Below are 22,992 nucleotides of genomic sequence, written 5' to 3'. Positions count from 1 at the left end.
TTTGTCTGTAATTTTGTATTTTTTCTACCCTTTTTTTTTTATCTCCATGTATTTTTTTTTTTGTTTCCTTTTCTTTAAATTAAAAAAAAAAGGATAAAGATATCGGTGGGTAAGAGAGGGAATAGTAACTGATTATGCTTGCTTTCTTATATAAGTCTCAAAATGGCTAAGTGCTCGTCGGATTAGTGGTTCATATAGTTGGATTCTTTATACTTAGCCGTATATATTTTCTGAAGCTACAAAACGTGGAAGTATTTTGCAGCTATTTTTGACTTGTTATTTGACATTCTAGCTTAAATTAAGCATAATTTAATGATTTTCGTGTCTCTTGCCTACCATACTTTATTATTGTAGCTCTATACTTGGAAATCAGATAAAATTTTGTTTGTGTTTCCCCTATACGCTCACTCTGTGGTAAGCTATTTATATTACTTGTAAAATCTTACATTACTACAGAGTTTCAACTTGAAGAATTAAGTTTATTATATCATTCATTGTATCTTTATGTTTTGGTATATTTTGCTTTTATAGTAATTTAGTGTTAGTCTTCTATGACAAAGTGTGTGTGGTTTAAGGATTTCTCTTTCAATAATACTAAATATTAATTATACTGATTAGTTACATTAATTGGTATATAAACTTTTCTTCAGTGTATTAGTTTTCCCTGGCTGTTATGCCAAATTGCTACAATCTCATCGTCTTAAAACAGTTCAGATTAGGAAGCCAAATGTTTGAAATGAAGGTGTAGACATTCTCCCTCCAGAGGCTCTGGGAAGAAACTTTCTTTGCCTTTTCTATTTTCACATGGCTGTTGGCATTCACTGGCTTGTGGTTATATCTCTTTCTGTTCTGTGTTGTTAACAGCTTCTCATTTGTGTCTTTCAAAATTCCTGTTTCTCTCTTACAAAGTAGACAACAAGGGCATTTAGGACCTGCCTACTCAATCCAAACTTCTCAAGGTCTTTGATAAGATCTTTTGCAATGTTGTATTTCTATCTTTTCCATATTTCATAATATACATTTTATATTGATATTTACAGGTTTCATGGATTAAGACACGGACAGACCTGTCTTTGAAGCTGCCATTTGGCTCACCATACTCAATAATTGAAATTATCTAAAATTTTCTTATTAAATACTAAGGCTCCAATTTAAAATCCTTGAAATGAGACTAATTTGATATGAGGGAAACTCACTTATTATAATTAATTTTTTCCTTTTTCATAAATTAGATGCTGTTTAGTTTGTTACTCCTTTTACATACCAAGTATCTTCATAAAATATGTTGAATTGATGTGAATAAACAATTTAGGTTTTTCTAAGCTTGAAGTTTTGACAGTTAAGGTCTTTCATTGTGTGTATCTTCAGAATTCTTTGTTTTAATTGAAGATCAGCTTTTTTATTTAAAAAACTTGATACTTAAAATGGGCAGAGTAAATATGAACGATTATAAGAAGGGCTGTTAACTGCTTCATAGAACACCCACAGAGATTAACATGAGATGGAAACTGGCTTTGTGTGCTCGTAGGATCTCCCAGCCAGAGAGACATGGCCATGTCAGGGAATGGATCTGAGGCTGAAGTCAGTATATCCAGATTCTTCTTACGTGCAGGAGCATAAGGCTTCAGCTTATATAGTAGTGGCAATCTAAGCATTGATTTTTTCTGGAATTGATGATAAACCTTTTCTAACATTTGTGTTTGAGAGGTAAAAAGTAAAGTGATTGAATATGCAAAACATTTTAGAGTTTTAATGATTATCCAAAGTGAATGTAGGCCTTTTCTGTTTGGGGTACATTTTTTGTTTTGATTTTGATATTCCCATATAATATCCAAAGGGAAAGCAGAGTGAGATTTTAGGGGAGTATACTGCTGATATATTGAATGACAGCACAGAGTAATTATATCCCGATAGGATACTTGCTTTTAGAGTTGCCATATTTTTATTCAGAAATTGTGAATTGTGGCTTGAATTGTTTAATGTTTCTACATTAAGTGAAGTTGTTTTCATGGGGGAAACATATTTAACTTTCAGTTTGGGAACATAGTTTTAAAACATTATCTGTTGAATTAGAGCAGTGTGGTTTTCAAATCTACCCCTTTAGTTTGAATCTAAACAGGTTCGAATGCAATAAAATGTATGTGCTGCCAAAGAGAGCGTTGAATGCAAAAAGTAAAAGAAACTTTTCTTAGTGTTTATGTTGTTTTTGAGTTGTTTTGTTTTTTTAAGGACAGCATTTTGAACTCACTATGTAGCCAAGACTGGCATCAAGCTCACAGGAATCTTGCTATCTCAGCCTCCTGAGAGCTATCTCAGTGTTACTGTTACTTATTAAAATGTAGTATAATTGTCTTTCCTGAAATGAGACAGTTGTGGTAAAGCAAAAAATATTTGATGGGAACAAAAAAGATATTTTTAGGTGGCAGTTTGTAAATGTTATAAAATTTTAAGATGTAATTTCAAAAATTGGATGTTTTTATTATTGCCTTAGGAAAAGCATAAACAGCTAATATAGAGAGGTAAGAAAGGTGTCCAGGGGCTGGGGATTTAGCTCAGCAGCATAAGTGCCTGCCTTGCAAGCACACGGTTGTGAGTTTGATCCCCTGTACCAATAAAAAAAGAAAGAAAGAAAAGATATCCAGCAAGTCTATTTGTTTATACAGTGGACAATCCCAGAGTATGCATTCCTTAATTAATGTATATTTGTTTCTGTGCTGGTAATCTGTTACATAATTTTAAAATGATAGGCATTTTCAAAACACAAATAATTAAATATGTTTTAGAAGCTCCAGAGTGAAAATCAAATTAGATTTTCTACTTTCAACAGATGACACTATAGTTAATAATGCATACTTCAGAAGTGTGAATGAATGTCTCATCAGTTGAGTAGATTGCTCTGTATTAGCATAAGATTCATATTGATGATAAATGCTTTAGTTAAGCAAAGCATTTCAAAATTATACCCAGAATTAATTTTTATGGTTATATTTTATAAATTTTGTAAGTGTTCATATGTTTTATGTATCTGCCTTTGTTAGTATTCGGTATTATCAAATACTTTGTTGCTTCTTATTTGACAGCTTTATTTTTTTAGCATGAATTAATGGTAACATAAGAGAATTCTTTAAATTTGTAATACTTTTAGTCATGTCTTGATTTAATTTAAGATGACTTTGTAGCTCAGATTCTCTTCAACTGTAATTAACTTGCATGCAATGGCAAAAATACCTCTAGGTTTACATTTAATGTGGTTAACTCTTAAGATGTTCAGATTTTTCTTTTTTAAATTATTATTTTAAGTTTATTTCATACACACACATAAGTATCTTTTTTGCTTCACATAATTAGGATTAAGTTCTATCTTTCTGTTTCTTGTAACTATGATGTGATTCTTGGTCCTACCCTTAAGTTTCGAAATTGAGTGTTTTTTGAGTTCTTACGGTATGTGTAAAACACAAATATTAAAGATTGAATTTTAACATTTAGATGAACGTATTAACATTTCAATGAACTTGATCATTATGCTGTGTTCCAGCTTTGCCTTGTGAGTGGAGTTGGAGGTTTAAAAGTTACACATAATACTCTATTTTGGCTGAACAACGTTTGCAGTCATACACAAAATAAATTATCCAATCCCACCAGAATCTTACTATGCACATGTGAAATATATCCTTTCAGGTGTACGCATTGCATCCAACTAATGCAATTGACTCTTGGAAAGAACATTTTCTCTGTCTGTCCTTTAAAAGACTCAACATTTTTGCATTCCTTTATAGTTAAAATTTCTATGTGATTTGTTTAGAAAATATTAATATTTCCTATCTTAAAAATCTTACATTGCATATCTGGGCCTTGTTTTTTTAATTTTTGCTGGAAGGAGTCAATACTTCACTGTGTCAAGATTCTCATACTGTTAACATCAACTTTTTAAACGTTGAGTTGAGGAAATATGTTGAACTAGAACATGATTGTATTTGACTAGTTATAAATCTCCCTAATATTATTCTAAGGTATGAGATCATTGTAGACATTCTTGTGAATGTCTGGATATTGTTTTTATTATGTTTTCATCAGATGTTAGCGTCATCAAACTTTTTATGTGACTTTTTTCCTTTATTTGAAAATAGTTTGCTTGATTTTATCTTTGTTGAATTATTTTGCTAATTATAGTAGTTAACATAATTCAGCTGTTAAGATAATAATGCCTATTAAAAGACTAAATGTAATCAAAAGTACACAGTTAAACATCTCTTTCCTTTTTCTTTTTCTTTTCTTTTCTTTTTTTTTTTGGGTGCCGGGGATTGAGCTCACAACTTCATGGCCCAAAAGTCTCTTTCTTGTTTATTGTGTTACTTTATGTTTTTAAAGCATTTTCTTAAAAAACGAAGTCAAGGAAGTACTTCCATGCTAACCTTATCAGTGTGGTTTATGGCAATGAGGAACTCCTTTTCAAGGTATTGGAATAGTTTTAGGGGATAAGGCAAAATTTCCCTAGTATTGTTGTAAGGTCGTTGCCCTGCCCTGAGAAACTTAAAGAGGCTGTCACATTTATAACATACTGGTGAAGTGGTCTGTTGAATTACTGTGGCATCAAAGAGAAAGCTAGTTATCAGAGGCTATTTATTATTTTTAACAGTACAGAAACCTTTGTTTTATACTCTTCATTAATTTACAATAATGCTTAAATTCTCAGTAATTATTTGCTTCCCTTAATGGCTGCAAACTTTTATGCACCAGCAGTCTTAGACTTAATAAGTTTACATTAAGAGAAATTAATATTTAAAACATTAAGAAAAATCTAGAGGTTAAAGGATAATTTTAGACCTAAGTTTAGGAAATAATGATTTAGTATTATTAATGTTGAGAACATACTTAGTTTTATCAAACAGTAATATTTTAATTGTTCTGATTACATGGATTTACTTTAGGAATAGTATGTTTTCAGAAATGAGCAGTTGCTGTTTTATGACCCAGTAGCTGTTCTGGATATATTTTCTATAGTTGTCATTCCTTAGTATACTATGCTCATGAAAACTTTGTGACCATTGTTTTCCATTTCATTTCTGTAGAGTCTTCTTATTGTGTTTATGATTTTGTAAGACAGCCGTGGTGTTCTGATGGAGTGATGCCTAAGCACTTGTGAAATGGAGAAAAGTGCCATGAATAACCTGTACCTGTGAGAATCTGGCCAGCACCCAATTTTGTACTGGCTGTGTGTTTCCTAATTAAAAATCCTAGGACAGATTTAAAGTAGAAATTTTTTTTTTTTTCAGTCTTGTATCACACCCTTTGCTTAAAGACTGGTGATTTTTGAAGTTGAAGTAGTATTTTAGTGCCTTTTGTCTGCTGTAACAAACTGGCATAGCTTGAGTGGCTTGAGCTGCAAACATTTATGTCTCATGGTTGTTTGGGAAGTCCAGAATCACGGTGTCTGATGAAAGTCCTGTTCCAGTATCAGAGTGTCCGTCTTTGTGTGCTCACATGGCATAAGGAGCAGGAGCACTCTCTGGGATCTCTTTTATAAGGCTGGTCTTATGAGGGTTCCGTCCTCAGGTCCTAAGCAGTTCCCAAAGATCCCCAGCTCCTGTCATCACCTTGGTGACTAGGGTTCAACACACGGGGGACCTGAATTGCCGGGGCACATTCAGTCCCTTACATTCTGTCACTGGTCTCCTAAAATTTATGTTCTTCTCAAATGCAGACTCCCTCCATTTCTTCCAGTAGCCCTAAAAGTTTTAACTCATTCTAGTTCCAGTAAGGAAGTCTAAAATTCAAGTCTTATCTAAATGAGATATGAGCCTCAAGCTACACTTATCTTGAGACATAATCTTCCAAAATAGAGTGGTGAGAAAGATTTATTAGAGACAGATCTATCCCAAAAGGGAAAAACGGGGAAAAAATTGGTTGATTTATCCCACCTAAGTGCAAAACCTGAACCGGAGGAATGACATTAAACTTTAAAAATAATTCTCTTGGACAGGGGATACAGCTCAGCAGTAGGGCACTCATCTAGGATGGACAAGGCTGTGGGTTTGATCCCTAGTCCCACTAAAGTAATGATAGCAGTGTGGACTCAGTACTGTGTCTTTCAGGTCCCCTGAGTTGGCAACATCACCCCTACAGCTAGGCAAGAAGGTTTCTGGTGATTCACTACCAGGGCCCCCAGTGGCAGAACAGAGCTGGGAGGCACATTTCATCACACGCTGTGCCGTTTAGCATACTCCAGTGCTAGTTAACTAAGAGTAAATGACTAGCTCTGTTGTACTATAGTCAGCCTCGCATTGTAAGTTGCTAGAGTAATGAAATAGGGATTTCTTAATTCAATGACCCCAACTTTAGATAATACTACACTAAAAAGGAGAAAACATAATTTTACTTATATACAAACTACATGAGTATATGTTCTTAGTGAAAAATATATTTCATGTCCTGTATCTTAAAAAGCTATAGAGTAACACCATTGAAGGGAGCAGAATATTATTGTTCTTTTAAGTGTTCTTTAACAGGACTGAGCCACAGATTTTCATAAAACTGGAAAAACAGCCTGACCTTCTTTCCAACTACGTCAAACAGAAAGAAATTATAGAATAAGTCTGTCTAAATTTTAAATGGTTTAGATCCCAAAAGACTTTAGAGAACAAGTTTTCCACAAATCATCCTGTGCCATTTGGTTTTGATTTTATTTTAAGGGTTGGTTAGCCAACATGTAATTAATCACTTGTGTTGGTTTTTAAGGAAATGAAACTATAGTTTATCCTTTGGCTTGTTCTTTTTTTTGATGTGTTTTTTTTTTTTAATGTTTCAGGATGTAATATGAGAACCTTAGGTGACTGCATGGGGATAAGAATGTGGTCAAAACAATGAAAGTAATTTTTAAAAGTCCGCATGCACACATTGGATTGGTAATGTTACATAGATTTACTCCCTATTATAAAGTGGCAGTACCTATTTACCATTGATTTGCACTGTTTTTTCCTTTAAAATCGCAATAGAATCAATTATTCCTTTCCACAGAATCATCACAAAAGTAAGAACAGGCCCATTTTATCTCAAGAGGAAGGGATGGAAACTTCCTCAGATTCTGTTCCATTTGGATGGTGTCATGAATTGACTTCTCTTTGGAAATTATGCACTAAAAATTAAACATTATGTTTACTCTCAGGATTAAGATTTCATAGAGTATGGTTTTAAGATGAGAAAATACTGGAATGTGAGCATGCTCTGCTCTTTAATTTTTACTAATCTGAAAGCATTTTTGCATTTTTAAGCAGACTGGATTGTCCGAGGCTTACGGGACATTCCAGTAGACTCCAGGTCTGTGAGGATTTTAAAGGTATGCACATACCTCCTCAACACTTGTGCCTATCCTAAAACATCTCTCCACGCTGGGCACTCTATTTAATAATCACTTAATAAAAAGGATATTAGATTCTACAGGGTTTGGTTTTGGTATTTACAATAATGCTACTCTCAAAATGATCAGAAAGTGTTCCCCCTCTTTTCTAGAATAATTTGTGTAGGGTTATATAACTCAATGCACAAGTTGAATTGCCCCGTCTCCTCGCAAATCTTAGTCTCCAGAACCTTAGACTGTGGACTTTACTGGAAATAGGGTCACTACGGATGCAGTGTTCAGGTGAGGTCATTAGGGTGGACTCTGATCCAACATGACTGTTGATGAAGAGGAAGAAGATACTAACACATGAGGGCAGAGTGCTGTGGGCAGACATACATAGGGACAGTGACACCTAGGGAATACCAGGGACTTGGGACTTGGAAGCGGTGACGAAGCCATCTCTCTATGGAATACAGAGGTCAGGGCCTTGGCAGCTCCTTGATTTTGAATTTCTAATCTCTAGAAGTATGAGACAGTACATTTGTATTGTTTGAGCTACTGGTTTGTGGTATTTTATTAGGGTAGCCTTAAACTAGTACTAATTTGTATTATCTCTTTAAAATTTAATAGAATTCACCAGTGAAATAGGATGTGGAATTTTCTTTGTGGAACATTTTCTTTTTTTTGTCTTTTTCCTTTTTATTGGTACCGGGGATCGAACTCATGACTGCCTGCTTACAAGGCAGGCACTTATGCTGCTGAGCTAAATCCCCAGCCCCTGTGGAACATTTTCTAATTGTAAATTTACGATAAATGTAGAGCTATATATATTATTTGCTTTTGTGTCTGGTTTGGTAATTTGTATATAAAACGTCTGCTTCATCTAAATTATTGTATTTATTGGTATAAAATTGAATTCTTCGGAATTTTTTAGTGTGTCTGTAGAATGTGAAATAATCATCTTTCATTCCTGATGCTAATTTTGTTTTCTTTGTCCCCCCTAACTCAGTGATTCTCACTTGGGGGCAGTTTTGCCCTCCACCCCAAGCAGGGGACATTAACAGATTTTGGTTGTCACAACTTGGATGATATGCTAGTGACATCTATTTATAGAACCCAGAGATGCTGCTAAATATTCTGTAATGCACAGGACAGGCCCTGTACAGAGATGCAAAATGATAGAAATGTTAAAATTAAGAAAACTGTTGCAGGTTTACAGTATATACCTTTTGTTTTCAAAATATTCTACTGCTTCATTTAAATGTACACATCTTACAACGTATTACTGTTCATTCCACGCTACCCTTTATTCTCTTACAAACATGTATTTCACTTTTCTATATTGTGGACCTCACAATACACTGTTAACTGTTTTTTTCTTTAGTCTTTTTTAAAAGGAATTTTTAAATTGAGGGGGGAAAGGCTTTTACTGTTACCCACATTTTCAAGCTTTTTCGTTCTTTGTGTAGATATATATTCTCATCTTTTTTTTTCTCTTTCTCCACATGAAGAATGTTTTTGGTTCTTAATAGTACAGTTCTATTTTTGTTTGTTAAGATAACACAGTGTTTTGTCTTCATTTTTCATGTATATTTTGGCTTGATTTTAATTTCTTAATTTATATTTTATAAATGTTAGTCCCTTATTTTCTTACTGCATAGGTCCTGTTAAGAAATATGGCTATTGTTTGCTAGTACAAGTTGAATGTCCTATATTGGAAATGCTTGGGACTAGAAGAGCTTTGATTTACTTTTTTTTAATTTTCAGATTTTGAATTATTTACAAATATGCATTGAAATATTTTAGGAATGTGTGTATATAGCGTGAAGTTAATATTATACAATATATTTAATGAATGTGCATGGAACAGATTCATGATGTAGAATTTTCCACTTGTGGTATCCTGTCCTCACTCGAAGAGTGTTGGAATTTGGAACATTTCAGATTGTGGATTTGGACTAGGGATATTCAACCTGGATAAAACTTCTTTAAAAATGTGTATTTACAAAATACTGCTAGATTTCGTTACTTTTTTTTTTTTTTTTTTTTTGTCTTTTTCCTTTTTATTGGTACCGAGGATCGAACTCACAACTGCCTACTTGCAAGGCAGGCGCTTATGCCGCTGAGCTAAACCTCCAGCCCCTCCTTACTATTTTTAAGAAACAAAATTTAATGTACTGTGCTTAGCATTTGTAAACAAATATATTTATGTCATATTTCTTCTTTCTTCTATTAAAAGATATATCCCTGGGCAAGCCACTAATCTGAGCCTCAGTTTCCTCACCTTGTAAAATTGAACTATCAGTGAATTACTTTTAGGGTGTGTTGTGAAAGTTTAAAGTGATAAAAGCTTTAAAATCTCTAGAACTTGTAGGAACTTTAAATGTTCAGTGACTGACATGTATCGCCTTTCCTTCCCAACTTCACTTGTGACCTTGGGGTTCACATGTTACAGCAGTGCTATGTGATGTGTTGCCTGTATCTCAGGATTGTGGGCCGCATGGCCAGGGCTGAGTCCAAGGGGAGCCCCAGTCGTTCCATAAATACGATCTTGATGTTACTATTTACAATGCCTGCTTCTACTGATAGTTCATAGACTGATTTTAAATAAGCTGATCTTTTATTTGAGCAAGGTTGGAAAATAATTTTTAGGGTATCTTTATAGGTTAATCAGCCCTTTTAAGTCTAGGGCTACAGTGGTAGAGCAAGTGCTTCGCACATATAAGAGCCTGAATTTGACCCCCAAGCACCATCCCCCCTGAATTAAATATCCATGACTATTTATTTTACATAATTTTATATATTTCTCTCAGGATGTTCTTGTTTACAATTAGGCAGAAGGCATTGATTGTCCACTTCTCAATGTATAGAAACCTGTAATTTTTAAAGTTACAAATTTTTGTATTAAGAAAATCTTAGGTATAATTTATAGTTTGGGATTGTATATCTTACAATAAATAAGAATTTTCTTTTGATAAATTTCATTACTTAGAGTATATAATACTAATGTTTACATCAAAGGATGCATTCAACCTTGTTTTCTTCCCCAGCAAAAGGAGGAACTTAGTGTGTGAGACATGTTTTTTTTTGGTCCTTTTGAGACAGGGTTTCACTATGCAATTCAGGCTGGCTTTGCACTCACTTTGTAGTCCAGGCTGGCCTCAAACTTGCAGTGATCCTCTTGTCTCAGCCGCACAAGTGCTGAGATTACAGGTGTACATCAGGGATTTCTTTTTATAAATAAATATTTTTTTGCTCTTCTTAAGTATTAGTTGAACTGTTATTTTTTACTTTTAGCTGATTAAAGGCAGCAGCAACAGCAGCAGCCAGGCAGCAGCTTGTAAATATCCTTCATCTGTTTCTGCTCCTTTCTAGTGGGCCTTTGGAGTGACGCTGTGGGAGCTTATGACTCTGGGCCAGACACCCTATGTGGACATTGATCCCTTTGAGATGGCCGCATACCTGAAAGATGGTTACCGAATAGCCCAGCCTATCAACTGTCCTGATGAACTGTGAGTTTTTGGAGTGTTAACACATGAATCTTGTTTCATTTAGTATAGTTTCATAAAAGAAAAGAGTAAGTTTCTGTAGTCATATGGAGATCCCTCTGAGAGTAGGGACTCCTCAGGCCTGCGCTAGACTATAGACAAAACTAGACAGATTTATTCATTCTTTTCTACACTTGGCATATTTATAGTATGTAATTAATCACTGTAAATTAGTCTCAGAGACTAATGTACACAGTGTTACCTGAGTCGTTTAAACAAAAGGGTACAGTCTTTATAAAAGCCTTTCTCACGGTCACCTTGACTTGCCAGTACTCCAGTGACACACAAGGAGAATACTGTGTGCTGGTGAGTGGCATAGTTGCTTCCTGTCTTCTGCTTTCGCGTTGCAAATCTTCCAGACTGTGGAAGTAGGGTGGGCAGGAGGCTGGTTGGAGTATGTAGGTGCCCAGAGGAGTGCAGCCTTCAAAATACCCTAAAGGTTTCTATACCAGAGCAAAGTTTGGTGTAGATCCAGGACTGTTAGATATTAGGTAACACCTTCTCTAAATTCTTCCTGTCACAACTCAAATACAGGATAACAGGTTATTATTAGACTGTTTTTTGTATTTCCATTAACTTAGTATTTCCTGAAATATTTGGTGTCCTCTCACCAGGACTTTATAATTCAAATAACTAATTTTAGTTTTTCATTTTAGAGTTGCCAACGCATAGTAAAATAACCACTTTTAATATAGTTTGCAAATTCATGTGTAAACAGAAAACATAACTGTTATCAAATTGACCAAAAGGTAAGGAGTGCTATTTCAGTAGCGACATTTTCCATTGTTGCTGCAGATTTGCCGTGATGGCCTGTTGCTGGGCCTTAGATCCGGAGGAGAGGCCCAAGTTTCAGCAGCTGGTCCAGTGTCTCACAGAGTTCCACGCCGCCCTGGGAGCCTATGTCTGACTTCTCAGTCCCACAGCAACAGAGGACAGTTTCTGCTGGAGCCTCCTCTTGTGTAACGCAATGCCAACAGATGCACAGTTATCTTCCAGAACACCGTGCCTTAGGAATGCTTCAGAATATGAACTTTATTTTAAAGACAGACTTAATAATGTGGAATATTTTCTAGGTATCACTTTTATTAAGTTGAATTGAAAGGGGTTTTGTAAATTTTGGGGGGCAAATTTTTTTTAAAACATAGTTACTTTGGACTAAGGGTGCATTCTTAATAAATAAACAGTTTAAATTGTTTAGACACAGATATTTGGAATAGCTGTCTTAGTGCCAACTGCTTTTTATGTTTTTACTTCATCAAGGTAATGTAGATTACTTACCTTTAAAGTTGTTTTAATATTTTTATCACTACTTTTGGGAATGATTTGTCTTCAAGATACAGTACGTAGGAAAGAAGCAGCTTAAAAAGATACCTGATTTACATTGTACTTCAAAGGGCAATACTGGAGGGAGAAAACTAAAGAGAAAAAAGAATTTTTAACTATTTACTAGGAACAAACTGCCCTTTCATAAGAAAAAATTTTTTTATTTTTTTAATGTAAAAGAATTCCACTTTCTTACTTTGGGAGCAATAGGAGCTAAATTCCTTACATCTTAAATTTTTTAGAAATTAACTTTTCTATGAGCCAGAAGTGGGTTGGGGCAGATTAGTGGGATTATTGACAATTTTATTTATTTTTACTATCTGGAAAAGACAGAATACAATTCCAGAAAGTGAAACCTCATTTGTAAGGTTAAGATTCCCTTTTATTGCACCTAGGATAAGTGCTATGCACAGAGTGGGTGCTTGAGTTGTGGTTTGTTTTTTAAAAAAATTTTGAACTGATAAACTTTGAGCTTATCTTCAAGGCTGGCTTAAGTGTAAAATTGTTTTCTAAAAACTTGAAGAAAAATAAAGGATTTGTTTTATATTATGATAGTGTTGAAAATATTGTTCATAATGCATGATTTGTGGTTGTCTTTGAACATGCAACACTTGGAGGGGTCACGCTTTATATCATGAGTATTTCACCTACTTCCAAAACCCTGTAACAGTGACAGCTGACATTGCTCAGCTTCAGGACCCAATAAAACAGTGGAGTCATTTCTCCAGACCCATTAAATAAGAGATATGCATGTATTTATGCTCAGTTTTAATTGGCCCAAGAGGAAAAGGGAACTCTGAAACACGCAGGTGCCTGCCTTTCCTTCCCATTGAGAATATACAGGAGAGCAATGGGAGTAGCAGGAGGCACTTGCTGTTTTTATATAAGCTTTGTGAATCAGCAGCACATCTGGGAAAAGGACATGATTTTCTGTGTATAGTTTATTAACACTGGTGTTTTTATTTTGTGAAATATATAGCCCCCAAATGGCTAGTTTTTATTTTTTATTTTAATGTTTAAATTTTATTTTCAAGAGGATAAAACCAAGGAAAATAAAACAGAATACAGCCAGTCAAAACAAACCCCAGTGAACAGGACTTCAAAACAATGCAAAATCAACAATAAATACCATAATGTCTGTTGATTTCAAAATAGCTGCAGATACCCTCAGACATAGTAAAAACCAAACAGAACAGAGCAGAACAGAACCATTAAAAACAAAATAGTGAATGCAATAAAGGACTTCAAAACAAGACAGAAGCAAATCCAAAATGGCTACCATAATATCTATCTTTGAAATAGCTGCTCATGCCATCTGGATATAACCAAATCAAACAAAACACAACAGAACCCAACCAAATAAAACAATGAAAATGATACAAGACTTAGAAACAAAACAATAGGGAATCAACAATGGCTATCATCCTCAGAAGGAACCCCTCCCCCCCATGTCACTCTGCCTATTGTGATCCTCTGAACAGATGATCAGACCTCTGGCCCTAGACCTACAAGTTTAGTGGAAAATGGAACACCACAAGTATCAAATCACATTTCATCCCAGTAACTGTCAGCACAGCCTGTGTTTCTCTGGATCAGCCAGTCACAGGGCCAGGGGGGTTGGCTCTTATTTGCCAGCCTGCATGCTGGACTGGGCTGGTGTCTGGCTGTCCCCTGGTCGCCAGGGGCCCCACATGGTGCTGGTTTGCAGGGAGGGCTTGCTTCCTGGTGAATCCTTGCTCTCTGCCCACTGCAATCCATGAATGGTTCAGACTCAACTCACGGGAAAAGGCTTGGGTCTGGCTGCCCCCTGCCGGTAGTAGCCCACTCATCAACATGGCTGGTTTTAACAGAAGCTCCTTTGAGCCATTTGTAAGTTACAGATGCTTTTGTCCATAAGCTACATTTTTGGGAAGCATTCAGTCAACAGATAATGATTTTGCACTAAGTATTATGCTCAGTCACTCAGCTCTCAATCTCTTCCAGCGTGCAGCTCGTTCTTTTGTATGTTTAAGCAAGTACATTGTTTAGACATAACAGTTAAATAGACCTGTTAAAAAGATACAAGTGATGACATCTGACTTGGGGCTCAGGAAGTCCTCCCAGTCTGTTCGGGCAGAATTGAGCCTTTAAACTTGCCTTTTTGTGTTTGTAAGTTTTTTTATGTATATATGTTTTGGTAGATTTTTCTTGAGTTAGTAGGAGACATTGACATAAGAAAGAAATGATAGTTAACAAAGGTTCCAAGCTTTGTTGCTGTTCTGGTGGTTTTGTCAAAGACTGCAAATATTCCTGGACAGATTTTGTAGAACATGAGATTTCAATAGGAAAGAAAATTGACAGCACTGATGAGATACAAGCTGGACCTTCTTATCTAAATGTCTATATTTTGTCCTTTCGTACAGTCCTCCCATTGTAAGAGAATTTTAGATACAAGGAGGATCAAAGCATTCACTCAGTATGTATTGAGTGTCCACTGTATACTCAGCTCTCACGTGGGAGCGAGACAGGTTAGGTTCTTCCCTTTTAGTATCTCACATTGTAGTTAGGTGAAACAGATAAGAGCATAAAGTTTTGCTAAGTATTGTGATAGAATTCATCTAGCAGTATGAGTGATTTTAGATGCCAAGGTTAGCCTGGCTTTTTTTGAGAAGCTAGTATTTCAATTGAGAGTTGAATGACAAAAGCCACCTGTGAAAAGATCCAAGCTAAAGGGACATAACTGCCAAAGAAGCAGGAACAAACCTCCAGGTTAAGCTATTCTCTGTCATCCTCCATCTGATGCTGTGGGAGGAGATAAAGGAGACTGTTGTGAGAGAGGGAAGGGTACCAGATGAAGTCTGAGAGATGCTAAAAGTAGACAGCCAGTCCTTGTGAGCCATGGGACCCAAAAAGAATTCATCCAAAGGTTTTTCAAATAGGGAGTGACATGATTCAATTTGTCATTTTAGAAAAAGTATTCTAGCTCATCTGAAGATTCAGTTGTAGTGAAGCAAGGGTAGAAGTAATAACTTCTTTTAAGAAGCCATCGGATAACCCTAGAAAGAAAAGACAGCAATTTGAACAAGTTTGAATAGTGTGGGAGATGAGAAATAGGGTAGATTGGAGACACATTTTGAAAATAACAGATTATGACCTGGTTGCATTGAAAGGGTAGTTAGTGATTAGTTGTTTTGGAACTTGAGCATCACTTTATATGGCCAAAGTACATCTTGAGATGAGAAAAGCTAGAATTTTACTTCTTTAAAAAATTTACTTTTTAAAATTTAAAGAGGATAAAACCAAGGAAAAGGAAACAAACCAGTCAAAATAAACTAATGTAAGTGATACAGGACTTCACAACTTTACAAAATCAATGATAGTTACCATAATGCCTTTTTTGTCTTCAGAATAGCTGCAGATACCTTCAGAGTAGTAAAAATCAAACAGAACAGAATCCCTACTTTGGCAGGGACCTGCACATGGCACTGATTTCCAGGCAAGGATCACTTCCTTGTGACGCCTGGTTCTCTCCTCCTACAGTCCATGAGTGGCGTTGACTCCTAGAATTTAGCTTTTGCAGGTTCACCAGCAATTGACTGTTATCAGTGTTTGAGATGCCATTTGATTGTGGAAATTTAAGTGGAAATTTTGGATTGATTGATGAGCGTCTGCCACTCAGGAAAGAGAGCCCATGGAACTTACAAATGTAGAGTCATAAGGACTACCCCTGTGCCACAGTACTAGATGCATTTGCTTTGGAAGAGACGAGAGCTGAGTACTTAGTCTATCCTTTAAGGATTTAGTGCAGAAAGAACAGGGAACAAAACCAATGCTAAGAAGAAGCCGGTGTACTTGATCAGAGCAATAGCAGAAACAATAAAGTGTTGCATGAGTCCAGAGAAGAAAATGGCTTAACATGAAGAGAGCAGGCTTGTGGGATTTGGCAGTCTGCTTGTTGACAAAAACAGGAGAGGCTGGAGCAAATGGATGCGTAGGTGCAAGATGGGGAAGTGGAGACCCACTATAGTTAATGCAGTCAAAAAGTTGGGCACAGCAAACAGGAGATAGAGGGTTTGGAGTGGGACCAGGGGAAAGAGTGTAGTCCTGTGGAGATGGAAACGCAGCACCAGAGAATTGTTCACAGGCTATGGGATAAAACAGAAGTGGAGAAAATCTCTTTGAGATACGGGGCAATTCTTGCCATTTGGTCCACAAGCATATAAGAACCTCTACCCCGGGCTCCAGTTCCTTTGGTGAGAAGTGTAAGCAGTTGTCTTCCTGGCTGGCTTCCGCCCTTTATCAATCCATCTGCTGCCTGGGAAACACTTCCCAAAACTGAGCTGCTGTCCTGGTATACGCCCTACCCTTCAGCAGGTTGCCAAAGCCTGTAGAGTTCTGAACTCCTGAATATACAGCCACCCCTGGTCTTTTGTCAACTCCCTTATGGCCTGCCTCATGATGCTTTCTGTGTCTTTCCTTTGCCTGTGTGGTGCCTTCTCTAGGAATGTTGTGTTGTATTGTGCTCTTCCTGGATTCCCAGAAGACTTCCCATACCTATATCTCTCCTCCAGGCTTTGTGGTTGGTTTTCAGCCTTGTTCCCAGGATTTGCCTTTCCCAGGTGAAATGGGATTACTTTATCTCTTCTGGGCTCAACCTCAGCTGCTTAGGTGGTGCTTGACATTTGGTTGCTTGGTTAATGAATGATTGAGTAAACATACTTAACTGCACAAGAGAGCAGTTAGGCTCCTAAAAACCCTTCTAGTTGTTTGAAAGTGTTATCTCCTGTAGAGTTTTAAGTTTTATGTAAGTTAAAGCATGAAATAAAAAGGACAGCTTGGTAGGGAAGACCACATCCCATCTCAGAGCTGATTTAAATCCCTTCTCCCCATCCCCACTGTCCCCCCTCCCCATCTTGTTCTAATCGTTCTTTAGTCTCAGGAATATTAGCTGATTACAAATTCTGTTCCGCTTCCATAAATCAACTTTGTTGGGTTGTACATGAAAATAATTATACTAAATCAAGAAATTCATTAACTAGTAGAAGTTGTATTCTAGGTATTCTCTCCTGCCTCCTCACCTTCATCTCATGATAGAAAGGAGGTGGTTTAATATATGAAGCTAGAAAATTAAAATGTAAGTGCTTATTTATTTTTGTTTCTACCTTTAATGATGCCCTTAATATTTCAGGATAGCCTTGAACATTATTGATAATTTTCAGATATCCTGCATATGCTGCATATGTGTGCTGACTAAACATTTTATGTATAAATGAACTATCTCTGTGGGGATTGGTTTTTCTCCATCATGGTAGTGTTATTTAAGGAATTAAGGCTAATGAGACATAAGCTTAATGGGACATGTTCCCTGAGTGCAAAGATCAGACATTTTTATTATATAGTTAAAAATCTATTTTAAGAAAAGAAAAATTGATGTCCAGAATTATTCTTCTGAGCAAATACGCCATTTGCTCCTGCTTGGTGTATTAGCTTTTCCATTGCTGGAACAAAATATGCAACACAGACTACTTAAAGGTTTGACTCAATTTTTCTCTGGGGATCCAGACATGGTTGGCTGGTTCTAAGGCAGAAATGGCATGGGAGGAGGATTAGCCAGGGAGCAGAGAGAGAATCGAGGTTGCCCAGTAACACACCTCAACACCTAACAGCTTATCTGACCACAGTCTTACCAGTGGATTAGTTCACTGGTGGGTGTAGTGTCCCTATGTCCCATCATCTCTCACTGCTAAATTTGTCAGATTGGCGGGGGGCATTCTAGATCTAAACCGTAATACTGGTTTACCAGTACTTCAAAAATAAAGAATTTTTAATGATTCCTCCAGGGTTATTTTTTTAAAATTGGAAAAACATTTAGGGTTTGAAAATAAGGTTAACTTCATGGCACCTGAAGGTTACATTTGGACTCGGCTTTTTGGCATGAGACCACTTTATTGCTTTTTCGGCTCCAAGAAGAAGGGTAGAATGAGATTATAGGCTTGCATCATTAGGGCCAGCATCTGGCTGGCATGACAGAAATCCCTCTATAATCTCTTAACCAAATAGTCACCCTCAGTATCTGGGGCAGCTTCCCTCTAAGTTCCTCATACAAAATGGCAGTGTTTGCATATATTCTGTACCCATCTCCTTGCATGTTTAAATCATCTTTAGGTTACCTGAAATGCCTGATGCAGTGTAAATGCTATTGCAAATAGTTCTCACACTGTACTTTTAGGGAATAATTACTATACAAAAATCTCTACATGTTAGGTACAGACACATTTTTCCCAAGTGTTGTTGATCTGAGGTTAATTGAATCCACAGATGTGGAGCTCACAGATACAGAAGAAAGCTAACTGTAAAGCTTTATTTTTCTTCCTATAAAAGATTCAGAGAGCGAGGAGCCAGGGATGGTGTAGTGATCCAGTGTTGTCACCCACTGTCAGTCTTCTCCCCTGTAGCTACTCTGCTATTTTTAGCATCCTGTGGTTCTTTAGGGTCCTCCGGACCTACAGCATGGGAAAGCGTGAGTGAGCAGGATCCTTTTTTTAATTAAAGAAACTACTAACTTCTGTAATATATTTCCATCAAAACTGAAGCCCATCGATACTCCTAGCTATTTGACATCCCAGGAAATTAGATTTTGTTGGACTTTTAAAAAATCTATTGAGATATAATTCATATGTCACCCAGTTAAAGAGCATAATTCAATAATTTTTTGTTACATTTGTAGTTGTGCAATTATCAACCACAATCTAACTGAACAAAAGAAACCTCATATCCACTTGTAGTCACTCCTAATTCCTTCCCTCAGCCCTACATAACCACTACTCTACTTAATATCTCTATAGATGTGTCTGTTCTCGGCCTTTTGTGTAAGTGTAATTATATAGTATGTGGCCTTTCACATTTGACTTCTTTCACTTAACATCGGATTTCAAGATTCTTCTGTTTGTAGCATGATCAGTAAGTACTTCATTCTTTTATATTGCCCAAAAATATTGCACTGTATGGATATAGGACTACTCATCAGTTTATACACACTTGAGAAAATTGAGGCTTTTATCACATCCTCACTCAAATAAAATAGGACTTCCATTGCTAAGGATTGGAGCATGGCTATTGGTGGCACTAGCAATGCCTGTGGCAGGGCTAATTGTGGTAGTTGGTGCTGGTATTCCTGTAGCAACCTGTTTAATGCTTTAAAGGTTCTGTAGTGTGAGGAAGTACCGTCGGTGTGCAGAGTGGTAGTGACTGTAAGGAATGCCCGGTCAGCTGCTGCTGAATGTTGCTGTTACCTGAGGATCCAGCCTGGTATACAGTCTTAGCCTTCAGGTCTTTGTCCCGAAGACTCTAGGATTCCATTGTGACTTCTATTAATTTGGCCTCTGGCCCTGCTTTATTATGTCAATCTATAATTGTTCTGCCACTTTATAGGTTTGGGCTTGTGAAGTCATCTTCTCTGCTAAGCATGCAATATCTTCTACCACAAGATACCTTGACTTTAACTTCATGATCTGACTACCTAGGCCTTTGGAGTTAAGCCAGAAATGGGCTGTGTGTCTCCAGAGAAATTCTTACTTAAAGAATGTAAACATTTAACCATATATCACATGAATTTATTGGGTGGCAGTTTATATGCTTTTATTTAGTCAGTATTTCCATTCACATGAGGTTTGTTAACTTTTAAACTAGCACTGTTTGGTTGCAGAATTACCTAATATATGCTTAAAGAACACTTTAGACATCGTCCCTGTACGTTACAGACCAAAATACTGTGCTAGAGAACTTGGTGAGCCTGAAGAAGGATCGGTCTTAAGTCCTGGCTGCAGAAATTGTCTGAAAAAAGTTGCTCTAGCTCACGCTTGGTTCAGCCAAGAATGGGTTATTCTGACTCCAGTGCCCTTATCAGGAAGTGCATTACCTGGTACTCTGCTGAGTTTCTGTGTTGGAATCTCAAGGCCGTATCCTGGCCCCGCAGCCTTTCTCCCCTGGTGAATTCACCGATGACTTAGCTAAAAGGAGAGGGGCAGCTGTATTTGACCTGCCAGGCCTTCTGGGTCAGTCATGGTGAGCACTCCCTTAGGGTCCTTCTCACCTCTTCTGGGAAGGCAGGAAAAGGAGGAGACAGGCATCTGGCCTGCCAGCCTCGCTGGAATCCTGGATCAGCTCCACCCCAAGGTGCTTTCCCTGAGTCCTTTTCCCTCGCACTCGGGACCTCTTCACTTTCCTCAGCACCCCTTTGTCGCCAGCCTCACCCTCTGGCAATGTGTCATGTGCTCTTTCCCGTTCCACAGGATGCAACACTTCAAGTGCATTTAAACAATATAAGATTGAAAAGTAGATATAAATGTTTTTTCCACAACTCCTTTTGCAAAACGTTGCATTTTAAAGATGAAAGGATTGCAGCCTGTTTATTTTCTTTTACCAGCCAGGGAAGCTGGGTATGGTGGCACACAACACTCAGGAGGACTGTCACAAGTTCAGGGCCTGCCTGGGCTATACAGTGAACTCAAGGCCACCCTGAACTGCATAATGAGACCCTGTCTTCATAAATAAACCACAAATTTGGAAACTGAATTGAGTATTACTTTCCAGACACACAGGCTTTAGTATTGAAGTGATTTAAGATGAAGATGTGCTTCTTCCAGGAAGGGGATTTAATTTATTAGAGTAGTGACTAACTCCATTATTGGGTGCATTAATATGTATGTGTCAAATGAACAAAAGTTGATTGTATTTGGTATTTTATATTCACGAGCATTTGTTACTGTTATTAGAACACAGTAATCAAGGTAGAGGGCGCAGAAAGGAAGATTTGTGGGTTAATGGCATGAAGGCTGGCACTTTCTGCTTGCCACACTGAATCAGTTCTTACACATACACATACTCTTGTGCCCTCTCCTGTACTATGTCCCCTATATAGTGTTGCATCATGCCCTACATCACATGAACCCTGTTACTCCTTGTCACCTGTAATATCCCCTCTTCAAGAGCGTGTTCTAGATCCCCAGCCTGTCATAGTCTGCTCTTTGTTTCTGTCTTGCTACTAGCACAACTTTTTTTCTGCTCATTTGTAGTTTCTAATAAGCTAAACACATGGCCAACATTGATCCCTCTAACCAACTACATATCTTCTACTACCTGGTAATTGCTTTATTTTTATATAAAGTTTCCAAGGCATACAGCCTTACTGTCCCTACCACTCACACCAGACCATAGCCAGCCACTGTCTTAACTATTGTCAGCTGGTCGGGTCACGTGGAGGAAGACCAAATGGACAGATGGACGTGCTTCCTGCTGGAAGGCTGATTCATAGGCAGGGAGGCCTAGGGAGAAACACAGCTCTATCTTCCTTCCTTGGTCATAGGAGGACTTTTGAGAGCAAGTTAACTCTCATCTTAACAAAAACAGAGAGCCCTTCCTGGACCTTGTTGCAGTCCAGGAAATTTATATTTGTAGTCCCCTGGAAAAGTTACTGGAATTCTAGCAAGTTAATCCCAATCTACCACTTCCAGTGCCGCTCATGGTGAAAATAAAGACACCAAGGCAAATTTATATAGTTGTGAGAAGCCAAGGGGGTCCTAAGTCCCGCTAGGGTGATGGCTAACTGGAACAAAGGCCTTGACCCAGGACAGAACTCGTATGTAAACCCATACTTTATTCATTTGTGAAGAAAGGTGTGGCTTGAAGTTGAGAAACTGAGGATGGCGGTAAATACATGAGTGCAGTGAGCTGGGCAAGGTAGGAGGCCTGAATGCACAGAGAGAAGAGTGCACAAGGAGCAGTCTGCATAGCACAGTTTGAGGTGGTGGGTAGTGTTTTGGGATTGGTGCTTCAGTTCTGATGTGTAATCTTTTATGCCCTGGGTAGTAATAGTCGCTTGTCTCCAGGCTGGTCCCAGCTGACTCTCTTTGCCACCTGGCTCACACATGTTTTGGGAGCTACAGGGGCAGGGAAACACAGACCTGTCACCTTGCTTCAAAGACTACACATCAGCACCTCAGCCAGACCCATTTACAGTGCTTAAAGCCAGTTGAAGGAATATGGAAAAATCCTAGCCAGCTATGCACGTATTAATACACGGAAATGGGGCCAGGTTTAGTGAACATTGCTCTTCTTTCAAGGAGAGGCATCCAGGTGGTCCTCCTCGAACAGTAACTTTATACTGTAGTTGAGGGATTTGATCTACTGGTTGAAGATTCGGTCGTTGGTTTATTCATTCAGCTAGAACTGTGAAGCTCAGATATTTGTGAAGTCAAGGAGCCTGTCCTGTCCTCACAGTCTGCTGGCGGCAGGGCACATGACCCCCGCTTGTGGTAGCACAGTGTGGGAGGGGAGGATCTGAAGCTGTGCCTACGCTTGAGATGCCCACCCTGGAGACCCTTCCTTAGGGGCCTAAGGAAACCTAGGAAGTTAGAACATATGGGGGCATCTCCAGAGACACTGGGGAGCCCTAGAGAGCCAGTAGGCCCTGCTCCGTTGAGGAGCTGCTTGGGCCACCACCCTTGAGTCAGGAATACTTCGACGGTTTTTGTGTGGCACCTTGATGCATGAGGCCGTCTTTGTCTGAGTATCCATCCCTTCTGTCCATGAGTTTGGTGTTACAACTGGTCCCTGTGGTGTGGTGAAAGACTGTGAATCTCTGAGCCTCAGGCCCTGGACATGACCAGAGTAAGGAACTTCTTGGACATTGACTAGATCAGTCAGCTTTCTCCTCTGTTGTTATTGAGACTTTATTTGCAAACCTAGTCCTTTCCACCTAAAAATGTTTCCAGGAAAACTTTTTCCCCAGAGATAAGGCCAAAAATA

The 22,992-nt window shown here is 37.8% G+C and overlaps 1 protein-coding gene across 2 annotated transcripts in view; it reads left to right on the top strand.

The window, feature by feature from the left end:
- Positions 1 to 12,756, top strand: part of Ryk (receptor like tyrosine kinase) — a 92,858-nt gene extending 80,102 nt beyond the window's left edge. For both annotated transcript variants that reach the window (XM_063249027.1, XM_063249026.1), the window contains exons 14-15: positions 10,712 to 10,848; positions 11,680 to 12,756. In XM_063249027.1, the coding sequence (XP_063105097.1) occupies positions 10,712 to 10,848; positions 11,680 to 11,791 (249 nt within the window). In that variant the 3' untranslated portion in view covers positions 11,792 to 12,756. The remainder of the gene's footprint in view (positions 1 to 10,711; positions 10,849 to 11,679) is intronic.
- The last annotated feature ends 10,236 nt before the right edge of the window (positions 12,757 to 22,992 follow it).

This window comes from Cavia porcellus, unplaced genomic scaffold, assembly GCF_034190915.1.
Source record: "Cavia porcellus strain 051 isolate PalLab524CR breed Dunkin Hartley unplaced genomic scaffold, mCavPor4.1 scaffold_5, whole genome shotgun sequence".
NCBI classification, from domain to species: domain Eukaryota; kingdom Metazoa; phylum Chordata; class Mammalia; order Rodentia; family Caviidae; genus Cavia; species Cavia porcellus.
The sequence above is the reverse complement of the archived record's forward strand: the minus strand, read 5'-3'. Positions and strand labels throughout refer to the sequence as shown.